Consider the following 15,071-nt stretch of genomic DNA (forward strand, 5'->3'; position numbering starts at 1 on the left):
TCCTACACGCTTGAGGGATCATGGGTACAGGGGACGTCACACTAGGGATAGTATTACTGGCACGTCCTGTGTCGACGCCCATTTTCGAGTTTCGAAAAACAAACTGTAATACTCTGCAGCTTCCACTAGATGTCGGCCTATGCACAGCATGTGAATCTAAGCACATACAAGCATCAGAAATACGATTACGGTGAGTAATGTATCCCATACACATTCACCATTAGTAGACTATAATTGCATATTAATGATTAACAGTGAATTACAGGTGAATAGTCCGATGCAAGGATAAATAGGCAGACCCAACACAAACGCACTTCCCATAATCTTAAATAAATCCAACACAAAGAAGGTCTGGGGCCTTGTGCCCAAATGTCACAGTTTCCAAATTGTCTTCATGTGAGTCCAATTCAAAAGGACACAGTGGGCTGTTGCGGTGCTTTTAGAAAGTTGTCAAAGTTGTAGAAGTGTTTAGGAACGTTCAGATGAGTAATCAACTCAATCCAGTTAACTAGGGTAGTACTATGATCTTTAACCCGGTTCCCACCACCATAGGTCTGAGTGGTTTAGGGTGAGTACTTTGTGCCCAGTGTTACCCTATAGAGCACAGTCGGGACAGAGACTGGTAGATTAACTTACCCGCCGGACTCCAATTCTTCCAGATACCACTCCAGGTCGTCCAGTGTGCAGCATGTGCTTTCCCTACTCCCAGCTCTGAGCCCTCTTCCCTGTTTCCCACTCCCCAGCCCGCCTCCCAGCCACGCCAGCACCTGATTGAGCCTGGTGCCCTCCCCTGCATCTCCAAGTGAATACAGCTGAGGATCGGTACGCATTTCCACCTGCGGCCTCCTCACTTGGTAAGGTTTGCACAGAGTTCCTACTCATTTGCAAAATAGTGCTGCTTTTGCACTTTTGATTTAAAAACAAACTTGTAATTTTGTTGTGTGCAGCGTGTACTTTCCCTACTCCCAGCTCCGAACCCTTAAACTGGTTTCCCACTCCCCACCCCTAATTGGCCCAAAGTCCATTATTACACATTGCACTAGGACAGGCCCTGCCCATGCAGTCCCTGTGAGTGAGGTGCCCGAGGCAAAGGACAGCTATCACAGAAGCAGCTCGAGAGGGTGTTTGCCGTTGTCAGCCGGGGAAGCAAGACGCTGCAGCAGTCAGCCTGCATGCTGCCACTGATGAGGTAGGTGTGGCGCAGTCAGGGATCGCAGCAATCACTGCACCCCACTAAACTGACCGACCCCTCCAATTACTCTTATTTCTCTTATCGCAACATCCTTAAGCATCTCAGTGCTCTGTATTGTTTAGCCATCTCTCACATCTCTCCAGGAAAGTCGCATGTCTTGCATTGCTGTTGTGTTAAGACTAGGGCTTTTTCCCTCCTTTTAGGAAAGTAGAATCTGTGTGTTTCTGCAGTGCGCTGTCCTCCACCCCCTACCCCGTCTTCCGTCCACACTGCTTCTGCTTTCCCCTGTGGTGTGTTACCTGCTAGTTGCCTCCTGTGTGAACCCTCCCCCTCTGGTGCTTCCTATTGTGCGGGGCTGTCTGCTGTGCTTCTTTTCCTCCCTCACACTCCCCTCTTGCCTCCTCACACCCCCTATGGTGCTCTCAAGCTCTCCCATCTTCTCAAACTGCTACTCTCCTCTCCTATCCTATCCCTCTCACTAGGTCTGGATGGAAAAACTTCAAGAGGGATATCCTGGTCTCCAACCCAAGCCTCCCTATCGCTCATACCCACATCAGCGCTTCCTCCAGAGAGACTCTAACCGACATTCTCTTTGTCGTTCCCTCTCCAGACCTATGGCCACACCTCATATGGTCTCTGTTCTCTCTCCTTTCGCCTCCTCTCCCATTAATGGTGGCACCCGGTGGGAGGCCCTCGTGGCCCCTTTCCAATCCTCCAAGACCATCATCAATGTCGATCAAAATGGTACCCTCATGTTCCAGGGCTCAATTTCCTCCTTCTTGATAGACGTCTCCTGCGTATCATCATTTTTCTCCCTTCTCCTGCTACTCCTGACACCTCTCTGGCCCCTCTGCCACCTCCTTCCTCCTCCTCTAGCCTCTCTGGCACCCACCTCCACCTCCGGCCCCTATGTCACCTCCGCCTTCTGACTCTGCCCACTCTCGGGCCCTTCTACCGCCTCCGCTAGGTGTACCTCATTCCTGCACCCCACCCCAGAAGTCTTTCAAATGTGGCAACCTGTTCCACGTAGCTACTCTTAAATCTTGCTCTGCTGTCAAACCTTCCTCTGACATCTGCCACCTCCTTGAAGAACTTGACTTGGATGTCCTTGCTCTCACCAAGACATGGTTCACGGCCAGCCCTGTCACAAGTTTTGACACTCACCTCCCCGAGGGCTACAAGATCCTCTCTGAGTCCCGAACCAACCGGCCCAGAATTGCAGTGGCCCTGATCTTTCTGGAGTGGGTCCCTACTTCTATCATTCCTATGCAGGCCTACTCCTCCTTTGAATGCCTAGTCAGCAGGCTCTCTATCTCTCCTGACCTCTCTATCTCTCCTGGCCTCTCTCTGACTGTGGCCACCATCTACAGGCCACCTGGACACTTCACCCTCTTCCTCTCAGGATGGGCTGACCTGTGTTCTTCTCTCCTTTCCTCAACTTCTCCTTGGAGACCTCAACATCCACCTGGATGCTTCTATCCCTCTGCTGGGCTCTTCCGCAACCTATGCCTCTCTCTCCCTTTCCGTTCTACCCACTGGTCCGACACACTTGCTGGACACACCTTGGATGTTATCATCTCCTCTGACATCCCCTCTCTAACCCTCTCACAACTCCTCTCTCTTGGACTGACCACTTTGTGCTCTCCTCTCACCTGAAACTTCTTGCCCCTCAAGCAAAGCCTACCCCAGCACTGCCACCTTCCTTCTCGGTCATTCAGCCCATGAAGCGAGTGTCAGTGGACGCCTTTGCCTCTACTCTCGCCTCCTCCTACTCCTGCGGCTGACTCAGACCCTCACACAACCCTCTCTAACCTGCATCTTTCTATCTCCGACACTCTCAACGTCCTTGCCCCTGTCATGAGACTCCATCTGAAGCCTAATGCCAAATGCAACTCTTGGTATGACTCTGACCTCACCAAACTGAATTTGCAAGTGCTGGGTGGCTGAGAGGAAGTGAAGGGCTTGGGGCGCATCCTCTGACAAACTGGCCTGCCGGCTGATCCAAAGGCAATACAGACTCTCTGTCCTCTTCAACACAGCCAGACTCTTTAAAATCTGCGAGGAGCTGGCCAATCCTACTGCAGTCTCCGCCTTTCCTGTTCCCTCCCAGGCCCTCTGTACGGCTCTGGCCTCTCATTTCACCACGCCGCCTTTCCCTCTCCTCTTCCTTTTTCCTCCTTCGCCGTGATAACACCTGATGTCTCTAGACAAGTCGTTTCTATGAAAGTGTCCAGAACCATCAAGGACCACATTGCCACCCTCGCTCCAGCCTTGGACGATTTCTGCAATTAGTCTTTCGCAACCGGATTTTTCCCCTCTCTCCTAAAAAAGCCTTCTGCTGATCCTACTTGTCCGGCAAACTATCGCCGATTTCTATCACTCCTTTCCTGGGCAAACCCCTGGAAAAGCTGGCCAGCACCAAGCTGAACCTTCATAACCATCAGTTTAGCTTCATAGCAGCCAGAGGCAAGGAAACTGCTCTACTGAACACCCGTGAAGATCTGCTCGCTAACATTGAGTCTAGCTCTCCTTCTGACCTCATCAACCTTTCCTCTGCTTTCGACACGGTCAATCACTCCACCCTGATCAACCGACTCTGCGTGAACTTGGGCATCACGGATCAGGCCCCAGCGAGTCTGACCTCCTTCCTCTTCGACCGTTCCCCCCCCCCCCCCAGGTCCAACTTGGATCCTTTCTCCTCACCACCTCTCTCTCCACATGTGGTGCCCCCCAGGGTCTATCCTCTCACCCTGGCTCTTCAATATCTATCTTGCCCGTTTGGCCCACCTGATCTCCACCTTCTCTTCTAACTTTCAGTGTTATGCAGATGGCACTCAGCTCTCTTTCAGGCTTCCCTCAGCCCCCTCTTTTTTCTGGCGGTCTATCCGTGATTCAGGATTGGTGAACCTCCAACGATATTTGCCTTAATGTCAGTAAGACGGAGATCCTTCTCATTGGGACCTCTGCTCTTGCTTTCCTTCTCTCACTCCGGCCCGCTACCCTCGCCTTCCTGTGAGGCAAAAGCAACTGTAATAGTTTATTACTACATTAGATCTTACTCACGTAGTATTACTGAAGGTTGTCCTAAATGTAGTTATAGGTTTATACTGTTCTATGAATTTGTGTTCCACTGTTCAGAAAAGTAACCTGGTAACAGGGTTTGTTTACTGAGTGAGTTCTTAGCGGAGTGTCACTGCATGACTGACCGGGTCTACAACCCTTGAATTACTGTAAGTAATCTAAAAGTAACTTGTGATTTTACTTCCCCTGAATAGGTGTGTTCTATTCTAAATGTGTATGATTAGGTCTGACTTAGAAATCCTGTTAGTGAACAAGGTCTATGCTTTGGTCTGTGCACCTTAAGCATTATGTTGTGTTTCTATATTGTGTTTGACTCTGACAAAGTTCTTACCCACCACGATTTACCTTTGCCTATTTTTATTTATAATACCCTTTATTTGTTATACTTCTGGATGTTAGTGTTTCTTTTAAACCATTTGTTTGCTAAAGGTTCTTTGTACCTTCCTACAGCCCACTCCCCCTCCTAGGATAAGCCTGGCTGTTCTGTCTACGCTACCTAATACTCAAGTGGTACAGCCTTATACTAAGAGTGCCGTTTTGTACCGTCTCAGTTGTATGGTTTTACTAAGCCCTTAGTTGGACTTCAGAAAAATTGGTCTAACAAAAAGTAATGTGCAGTGATCCACTGTGTCAAAAGCCGCAGAGAGGTCAAGAAGAATAAGAATAGAAGAGAGCTTAGAATGTCTAGCAGATAGCAAAGAATTTGAGACTGACAGAAGTGTGGTTTCCATAGAGTGGAAAGGGCAAAAACCAGATTGAGAAGGTGGAAGAAGAGTGCAGATCAAGATGAAAAGAAACTTGAGTGTAAACAACCCATTCTAATATCTTAGAAAGATAAGGAAGAAGGGAAATGGGATGATAGCTAAAAGGTATAGAAGTGTCCAGGGAAAGTTTTTTTCAAGAGCAGGAGAATGATAGCTGCTTTAAAATCAGCAGGGAGTGTAGCAGAGGAAAGACAAAGACTCGTTAATGCAGTAATATAAGCTAAAAGAGATGGAAAAAGTTGAGTAACAGAAGTGGAAGGAATAGGATCAAGAGGAGAAGCAGTCGGGTGAGCACGTGCAAGAAAGCGGCAGGATCAGATTCAGATATAGGAGAAAATGAGGAGAAAGAAGAGGAAGGACTAGAATCAGTAAATCAAGCAGCTATTATGGTGAGGGGGGTAGCTTTGGGGCAAAGCGTTTGTCTTGAAAGCAAGACAACGCAGCGCAACACAGGTTTGAATTCTGATCCTGCTCTTAGAATCCAATCTCTGGTATTAAGCGCACTATAAAACAACAATTATAATTATGATATAATTATGAGCAGTTGAAGTAGAAAGTGAAAGTACAACCTTAGAGAGCAGGAATTAGCAAAATCAGAAGAGGGAAGAGAAGGAATGTGATTAAGCAACTGAAAAAGACATCAAGGATGAGGGGAATAAGAAATAATGAGATTAGAAAAATATAATTTCTTAAAAGCAGAAAGAGCAGAATCATAAGAATTATGGATAGAGGAAAGAGCAATAAGATCTCAGGGTAATTTACGTTTCTTCCAGAGCCATTGAGCGCATCTTAAAGTGATGCGCAAAGAGTGGAGGTCTTATGTTAGCCATGGCTGAGGAGTTTTTGCAGAAGGTCTAAAAGAACGTAATGGATGATGTAGGTCTAAAGATGAGAGCACTATATCAACAGATAAGTAGAAAAGGTCGCAGGAGAGGGAAGAGAAAAAAAAGAGAGGGAAGAAAGAAGTATCGAACAAGCAGAAATGCAGTAGAAAAATATCTGCTTAGTTGAGACATGTGGAGTCGGAATAGTATAAGGATAGCAGATTATGATTTGAAGGTATAAACTGTTAAAGAGAAATTGATGAGGACGAGGGGCAGAAGAAAAAAAAATCAAGAGAGGGACAAGACGAGTGAGAAGAATCCATAATGGCAAGAAAGGGAGAGGAAGAATGAATAGTATAAAGATGGAAATGTAAGTTCTAAAGACTAAAAAAAAACATACAAGAAAGGGGTTAGCGAGTAGAGAATCCAAGTCGGTACAAACAGTTGAAAGGGGTACAGGAGAACGATATGATATATAAGAAAAGAAATACCATGTTTTGGAAAAGCTAACTATCGCCCAATCTCTATCACTCCCTTCCTGGGCAAGCTCCTGGAGAAACTGACCATCTCCCAGCTTAATCTCCATGCTGAATGTGTTGGTAGTCTTCATGACCATCAGTCTGGCTTCAGAGCTGCCAGAAGCACGGAAACTGCTCTCCTGAACATCCGTGAGGACCTGCTCTCGAACCTTGACTCTAACATTCCATGTGTTCTCATTTTGCTTGATCTCTCTTCTGCCTTTGATACTGTCAACCATACCATCCTGCTCAACCGTCTCCGTGATAACCTCGGTATCACTGGTCAGGCTCTGACGTGGCTGACCTCTTTCCTCTCAAATCGACCCTCCCAGGTCCAACTGGGGTCTTTCCTCTCTGACATCTTCTTCTCTACCTGTGGTGTCCCCCAGGGATCTAACCTCTCTCCCTGGCTGTTCAACCAGTATCTGGCACTTCTCGCCCACAACATCGCCGCTCTCTGCCCCTACTTTCAGTGCTATGCAGATGATACCCAACTCATTTTCAGGCTACCCTCGGCCTCCTCTTCTCCTTCCCTCATCTCTGACTGTCTTTCTGCTATCCAGGAATGGTGTGCCGCCAACGACCTCTGCCTTAATGCCAGTAAGACTGAGATTCTACTCATCGGCACTCCCACTCCCTCCTTCCCTGCTGCTCTCTGGCCGGCCTCTCTGGGCCCTCTTCCTACTCCTACCTGCAAGGCAAAAAACCTTGGGGTCATCTTCGACTCCACACTCTCCTTCTCTCCTCACATATCTGACGTATCTAAGAAGTCACACTACCAGCTACACCTCCTCAGAGGTATCCTTCCTTTCCTCTCCTTCCCCCAGAAGCTCACTGTCTCTAGAGCCCTGGTTCTCTCTAAGCTGGACTACTGTAACAGCCTCTATCTTAATCTGCCCGCCTCTACTCTCCGCCCTTTGCAACTCATCCAGAAAAGGACTGCAAGACTTGTCCTTGGCCTCAAGCCCAGGGACCGTATCTCTCCAGGACTGAAATCACTACACTGGCTCCCAGTGACTGCGAGGATCAAGTTCAAAACCCTCTGCATTGTCCACAAGGCCGTCTGGGGCCTTGGGCCAAAATACCTTCAACTCTCTCTTCCTAAATATCTTCCTTCTCGAGCTCTTTGCTCATCCGCCTCCAACTCCCTCAGGGTCAGCCGCTTCTCCAAACAACGAGTTGGGGGCAGATCTCTTTCCACTGCAGGGGCCTCCCTCTGGAACAGCCTTCCTACCTCCCTGAAACTTGAGGAGAACCACCTCCGGTTCCGGAAGCACCTCAAAACCTTCCTCTTTGCCTCCGCTTTCTCTCCCCCTCTCCCCTGCTAATACTACTGAAACTGCACTGAATCTGCAACTGGGCCATTCACCGTTCTCGGCCCAGCCACTCTCCCCTGCACTGCCTCCACGGCAACCCCTGCACTACGGGACTGTGTCTGTATCCATACAGCCCCCCTTCCCAGCACTTGTCTGCACTTACCTTGCACTTGCCACCAGCTGGCCCTTGTTATTTATCCTGTATGCTGTATGCTTATAACCCTGTACTGCACTTTCCCCTCTCCCTTCCCCCATGCACTTTTCCCTTCCCCTCTACCCTTGCACGATCTGAATGACACCTGGCCTAGTAAGATCGTTGTCTGTCTCCCCTTGTTCCCCCCCCCTGCCTCGTCGCGCCTTGAAACACTTGTGTATAGGCGCGTTACAAATGCCCTATCATATCATATCATATCAAAGGAAATAAAATGATACTCAAAGGAAGGAAAAAACTGCAACAAAGGGGGAAGAGACAGAAAGGAAGAGTTTCTAAAGAATACCAGTTCACCAGCCCCTACCAACTGAGCGAGGGGAGTGAGAAAAACGGAATGAGCAACTAGAAAGGAAAGCGGGGAAGTAGTTGTGTCAGAAGGGGAGAGCCAGTTCTCTATAAGACATAGAAAGTGCAGATTTCTTTAACCTGGAGAGAGTGAGACCCTTTTTCCCACTCTCTCAAGTATTTTAATGTGATTTTGTACACTGTTTCTTTTGGTTGTGGAGTCTAACAAACTCCATAGGCATCATCTTTTACATTGTGTCACACAGCACCATCAGTGCAGTGACACAGGGAAATCTTTCAGATTTCCCAAAGGTTTAAATACCTTCTCTGGGATAAACTACTGTTCCCCAGAGTAGTAAAATGAAATTGACTGTACTTACATTTGTAACTTTCTAGACCCAGCACACACTATTTTACAATAGGGTGCTGGAGGTATCCCCTTTGGCTAGCTTCTCATGTGACATTTTTATATTACCCTTTCCTCACTGAATGACTGGTGGCAGTGGTTTACATTTTACTACCCTTATGGGATTTAACCGCAGGCTGAGTTCGCAGCCACAGTAAAGCGCCCATTGGTGCCATTTTAGTCAAAATGGCCCGGGTCTTCTTTTTTCGCCATTTCTTTGTGGAAAGGTCCTTCTTGAGATTTACACTGCGCGCCAAACCAGGTTTGGTCCCTTTGCTTGTTTTGTCTTTGATGGGCTTCACGAGTGAAACCCGCCTCTGGCTCCAGGGTGTCTGGCGGGGGCAGGAAACAAGGGAGGTGCCCGAAACTCCCTGTGCTTAGTCTCCTAGGAAACAGAAATGCACTCTTAGGTGATTGGCCGGCTGGTTGTCCAGCAAGGACAGCCACCCTGCTGGGTGACTGACCGCTGGTCTGGAATGTATAGGAGCAAGCTGCATAAAAGGCGAGGCTTTTTGACTTGGAAGGCAGAGTCGACCACTGAACGAAGGAATCCGAAGAAGAACTTGAAGAGGACGCCTGATGCAACTCCTCGACCGTTGGTTTGCCCGGTGAAGCCCTGCTGCTGTGCTGAAACTCCACTTTCGTATCGACAGAGAAGCTCCCACAAGGACGACTTCTCCCTTTGAGTTGGTGGGACAAATCAACTCCAAAGTAAGGCACCTGAACATCCTCTCAAAGCTGGTTGAGTATCCACTGCCGTTGCTGCTGGAACTGGATAGCCAGGGGGAGGAACACCAGTTTGTGTGCGTTGCTTTTAAGCTGGCCAAGAGCTCCAGGAAGATCCTCTGCACTCCTAGGAAGCAGGACTGACCGGGCCTGAGCCCCCTCAACAGAGTGCGGGACCCCAGAAGCAAGGAAAGCCCATCTCGACAGCCAGGAACTGCGGTGTTGCTATTTGCCGTAGATGCGAGGAGCTGAAACACCGAACAGCCACTTGTTTGAAGTTTGCCGGTTGCGAGCAGTGTCCGTCCCATTGCAGTGCAGGAGTCCCCAGAAGTCCTCCCTCTTGTCCCGACGACTGAGGCCCAGGAACAGTGAGATCTGCAGAGCTACACAGGAACAAAAGTCATCTGGTGCACTTTTTCTTCAACCTAAAGGTACTGTAAAGTCTAAGAGAACTTACCTCTTGTTGTGTAGCCACTTGTCCTCGTTGGAGACTTGCTGGGTTGCATGTGTAGAGTTGCTTGCTGCTACTTTACTTCACAAGCCTAATCAGCTTGTGGCCCTACTTTGATTTTCTTCTATTCTACCAAGACTTTTTAAACATTGGAAAATACTTTTTACTTACCTGCAAGAAGTGCTTCAGTTCACCTTGACTTTTGCTAACTTAACATTGGCTGACCTAGGCTCCCTGAATGACTCTTCTCTCTTCTGCTTATGTTTTTTGCCTTCCTTCCAGAAAAGGGATAACTGACTTTGCATTGGGGGGTTGTATTGAAAGTACTTACCTACTTAAGAATAACTGTGCGAATACTTGTTTTATTCTGAACTCTCGTCTTTAACACTACTCCTAAGAATATTCTAAATGCAACTGTGATATATTAATGTCAACAGCACCCTAGCTATTGAAGTCATCTGAGGGTGTAGGTCGTGCCTGTGTGACATCTCAAATGTGTGTTTGCTGATTTCGATAATAATTAAGAGTGTATTTGTGCGGTGTTGTATATTGCTCCCTTCTGAAGAAGGCTTATTCTAATTGACTGGTAAATAAATTAATAATTGTTTTATCATGAAACATTGTGTGTAAGAGTTTATTTGAATAGTTGTCAATGTGAATCTCTGTGTAACTCTCCTACAGCTCACATTGATCCCTCTTGAGATAAGCCTGGCTGCTCCACACACTACCAACTTCTGTGTAGTGTAGACTTGTTCCAAAGGTTGGGTTTATATTGCCAGGAGGTCATGGTTGTTGTAGTGCACCCAATGGGTACTGCATACAATCTTGCCTAACACAGGAGAATGCCGGTCAGCCCAATGGAGGGTTCTGGACGTTCTGTTTCGGAAGGCTTTCAGCAGCAGGATCCTCATGCAGGGGTCGTGACTGGTTGTTACCACTGGTCCAGGGGTAGAAGTACCAATGAAGGTCTTCTGGAGAACAGCAAAAGAGCAGGGCTTCGCTGGGATAGTTGAGGATGACCATGCTGGTTTCAATGTCTGGATTTTTTAAGCTTGGATCGATGCAAAAAAGGGTTCAGGCACCCTTGAGAAATCGCTTTAAGTAGACCTATTTTACCTTTCCTCCTTTTTGATGGCTTGGTCATTGACACAATTGAAGTATGTAGAAAATGTACAATGTGAAGTGCCCGAACCCCAAGGTGGAGAAGAACATTTATTTTCTCAAATCCTAGCTCTACTGTATCTTTCACAGATTTACCGATGACTGTGTTGACCTAGGCATATGTTTGTTCAGAAAATTCATACAAAATTATAATTAAATGAGTTGTCTGATTACTGAAGTCATGTGGGCATGTTTAAGGCATATCACCTATTGACACACAAGGGATTAAAATGTGAGATTATTGAAGAATGTTCCAAGATTGTTCAGCAGATGGCAGGAGATGCTGATCATGTGAACAGGTGAGTGGACTGGAAAACCAGAGTTCCAGGTAAATGTCTTTCTTTATGTCAGCATTTAGATATCACTTTAGCACCACCTACTGATGCAAAATTATTACGTAGAGAGAAAGATTGCATTGTGGAAGCAGAAAACAGTGCACGTATTGTAGACTGCTTAATTTAGCACATTTAGTTTTGTTTCTAGGTAACTTTAGTGATACAATTCATGTTGGCACATGGGCTAGCTCAATTAGTTTTGTGTTGTATGTGGCAATTTAGGACCACATAGTGAAGCTATGTCATTTGGTTCAGGTGGTGCTTTTGTACAACCATCAGTTTTGGTTTATATGTAGCACTTCAGCACCACCTAGTGAGGCTGCATATTTCTGGATCATATGTGGTTCTTTAGCACCAAACAGAGGGAGCCAATGATATTGTTTAGATATGCAGGGTGTGTAAGCAACAGGCACTGTACCAGGACCAAGGGTGAAGTTGGGGTTGGAGAAGGGCGGGGCCTGTACACTTCCCACCCAGGGCAGTGTTCCTTGGGTCATGCAGGCCTCCTCCGGGCTCTCTCCCTTGGACCTTAGAGGAGGCCTGAATGAGTTTCCCTTATTGAAATGAAATGTATGTATATAGCGCACAATGGACCCGTAGGCATGATGGCGCGTAACAGACAAATAGGCACAATCAGTCACAAAAACATAGAACATAAAGCATAATTAAAATGCAACCTAAAAACCCAGAGGCCCACATGGGGATTCTAAGTGATCCGACCGCGGCTGATTTTGCTGCGGCCGGAAAGTTTGCATGAGAAAGGTGCAAACTACCAAATGTTTGCACCTTTCTAATGCGAACACACTTACATATACTATACTGCAAAATATAGTGAGCGGGGGGTTGTGGGGGAAACCCCTGCAGCCCCCATTATTTTTCTTTTTTTTCATTTTTTTTTTCACGGGTGTGCTGCAGGGGTGTCCCCTGCAACACCCCGCTCATTATACCACACTGTTTTTTACTTATCTGCAATGCTACCACCAAAGGTTTGAACTTTTCGTATGCAAACCTTTGGTGGTAGCAGTTTTCGGTCGTATTGTACGGTCGGTCCTTTTTTTCAGTCTGATCGTACAATACCCACATGGGAGGCTTTATTAAAGCCAAAAATGTTGACTTTGCCAATACTTGTTGTATTCTCTCACTCTTCATGTATTGGTAATTTTTCAAATGTTCCATCCTTCACCCGTATGTTTCGCTTTGTTATTATTATGCAGTCTTCCACTGGTTCTATCCAAATGTATCACACTATATTCTCTTTTCCCCTCAGCGTGTTCAGTCTGCGCCCACCAGCATTTCCAGCCAATCGCCTGCACAAATCTCTACCAGCATTTCCCAACCTACCCTGCAGCAGCAGGTTGGACCCGTACACCAACAGGTCTGTGGGTGTTCATGCAGTGTGTTTCTGGTGGTGCATGTCGTGGCTCATCACTGTTAAAACCACTCCTAAACTGAGGGATGAGTGCCTCACAATTCCACTGTATGCCTGATCATCTGGTGCAACCTTTAAACCCATCCAGCAAAGGGGTTGACCAATTAGTTGTTCATCCTGTTAATGCGTCTGTCTTTCACTGTATGGGGGCCTTCAGCCAGTTTTAGCTATTTTGGTTTGGTCGATAGTTCTTGCCATAGCTATTCCTCTTTATGTCCCCTGATGGAGCGCCAGCTTGGTAGATGCCCTGGGTAATTCAGTAATTTATTTCGTACAAACACCTTCCCCAAATGGTAGCATTCACTGGATTGGACTTCCTTGAGTTGGCAAAATAATAGTAGCTGTGGTTGGATCCCTGGTGGAAATGGCGCTGGATTTGACTGTTGCCACTTGTTATAGTGAGGCCTGAGTGTATGATCACAGAATCACTGCTGGAAACAATTAGGTTTTCATGTTGTTGGTTTTTAACGGGCAATTGGTTGCCTGGGTCCTGCAAGCAAATATTTGTACATTTGCATTGCGAAAAAAAGCCAACACGTGTTTCGATCTCTGTGAGCCGAGATTATTCACCAAGGCCCCGCTAGGCACATCAGAAGCTATCCAGCTATTTATCCAAGGACCAGCCGGTCCTACACTCTTCCACCCTGATACAGACCCCTGCTCGAAACACGTGTTGGCTTTTCTTCGTCATGCAAATGTACAAATACTTGCTTGCAAGACCCAGGCAACCAATTGCCTGTTAAAAACCAATAGAAACCAGGAGCTTTGTCCCACAGGAGCCCTGGAACGGCTGCAGGAAGTACCATACACACATGATTCACTAAACAGATCAGCACAGGGATCCGACTTTTCCTACAAGCTCCTACCTTCCCTTCCTTGAGTTGGCAAATGAGGTTTTTCAGTGTAGCTCCTCTCATGAGCCTTTATGCAGACCTCGACTCATTGATACCGTGGGTCATTTGGTTTCGGATTCCATGGAAGCTCTTCATAATCCCGTAGGTGTTAAAGGCCTCTCAATGCCCAATGACTTGTATCCAGTGGCTACCAGTCATTTGGTCGACAACCAAATGGTCAAATGACCATTTGGTCGACACCAAATGGTCGAAATCCAAATGGTCAAATTTCTTTTTTTTTATTTTTTACATTTTATTTTTTTTAGGGGGGGGTTCCCCCCCAACACCCCGTTTTATATATATTTTTTATTTTAAGCAAACAAAACAAAAAAATATAAATAAATTTTAAAAAATTTGACAATTTTTTTTTTTTTCGACCAAATGGTCATTTGATCTTTTTTATTTACCAAATGAGCGGGCACCGTATCCAGTGTATCTGGAAACACTAAACTGGACTATTTTGCCTCCTCCTCCCATTTACGCAGGATCCGAGACCTATTCTGCACACCACGGTGGGTCCAAGCGGACTGCCCAGCACTGTCATCTCTTTCTCAGCACCTCCTAAACTGCAACCATTCTTCAATGGTCTTCACAAACGATCTCCTAAAAGAAGCAAAGGTGCAAGCCATCCTGTGGCTGGGAAGAAGGTACACATGTGCTCCATCTAAGGGGGGTGGATTTTTAGAGCCTGCTTAACAGAGAGGGATGAGCAAGCCATGAAGATGGACCTTTCTGTGCAGCATGGGGATGGTGCAAAAGGTACTCATGGGGTTAGGCTTGGGCAGATGCTGTACTGGGTAGAGTAATGTGAATGACTTTAAGAGGGAGGGTGGCTGACCATGGGAGATGGGCAAATGCTGAGACATTAGGATGGATGGTTTTGTGAAGGAACATTGGAAAACAACATGTGTGTATCAGTGTGTGAATGCAGTCCATAGATGAAGGACATAAGGTAACTAATTTAAGGGGCTAAAAAGGAGACTGGGTGGAGACTTAGTTTAATGATCTAAGAGGGAGCTGGATCAAACTTTGTTTGAGCGACAGGAGAGAGCTAATGCATCAAGCAAAGGGACATGAACTGGATGAGCCAACAGCAAATGTTGTGGAGAAGGAGAGAGCACTGGTTGGGTATGAATAAGGGGATTTGGAGAAATGGGACAAGTGGGGAGGCAAGGAAAATAGCAATCATGTTATATAAAGATGTCATTTCTTTCCTTCCCCCAACACTATTTCCCCATTCTCCTACTTCCACCTCTCCTGTCCACATCAGAATTCGTCTCAACCAGGATCCCCTGTCCTGCCGGCCCCCCAGACGGACTCTCCGACCTCCATCTTCTTCACTCCACCATCACCACTCAGAGGCAAGGAACCACCAGGGTATGAGGAGGCAGTGAAGCAGCAGCCAAAGCTATCAGAGGTGAGACCCTAAGTGACTTTTGCGGTATGGGAGCGAAACAGGTGACCAGTGAAGCCTTGTGG

The 15,071-nt window shown here is 46.8% G+C and overlaps 1 protein-coding gene across 4 annotated transcripts in view; it reads left to right on the forward strand.

Annotated features, from left to right (window-relative positions):
• Positions 1-15,071, forward strand: part of MRTFA (myocardin related transcription factor A) — a 614,269-nt gene that overhangs the window by 561,822 nt on the left and 37,376 nt on the right. For all 4 annotated transcript variants that reach the window (XM_069654401.1, XM_069654404.1, XM_069654402.1 and 1 more), the window contains 3 exons: positions 12,538-12,645; positions 14,078-14,239; positions 14,863-15,009. In XM_069654401.1, coding sequence (XP_069510502.1) covers positions 12,538-12,645; positions 14,078-14,239; positions 14,863-15,009 — 417 coding nt within the window. The remainder of the gene's footprint in view (positions 1-12,537; positions 12,646-14,077; positions 14,240-14,862; positions 15,010-15,071) is intronic.

Source organism: Ambystoma mexicanum, chromosome 3q (genome assembly GCF_040938575.1).
Source record: "Ambystoma mexicanum isolate Mex_15411 chromosome 3q, UKY_AmexF1_1, whole genome shotgun sequence".
Lineage (NCBI taxonomy): Eukaryota > Metazoa > Chordata > Amphibia > Caudata > Ambystomatidae > Ambystoma > Ambystoma mexicanum.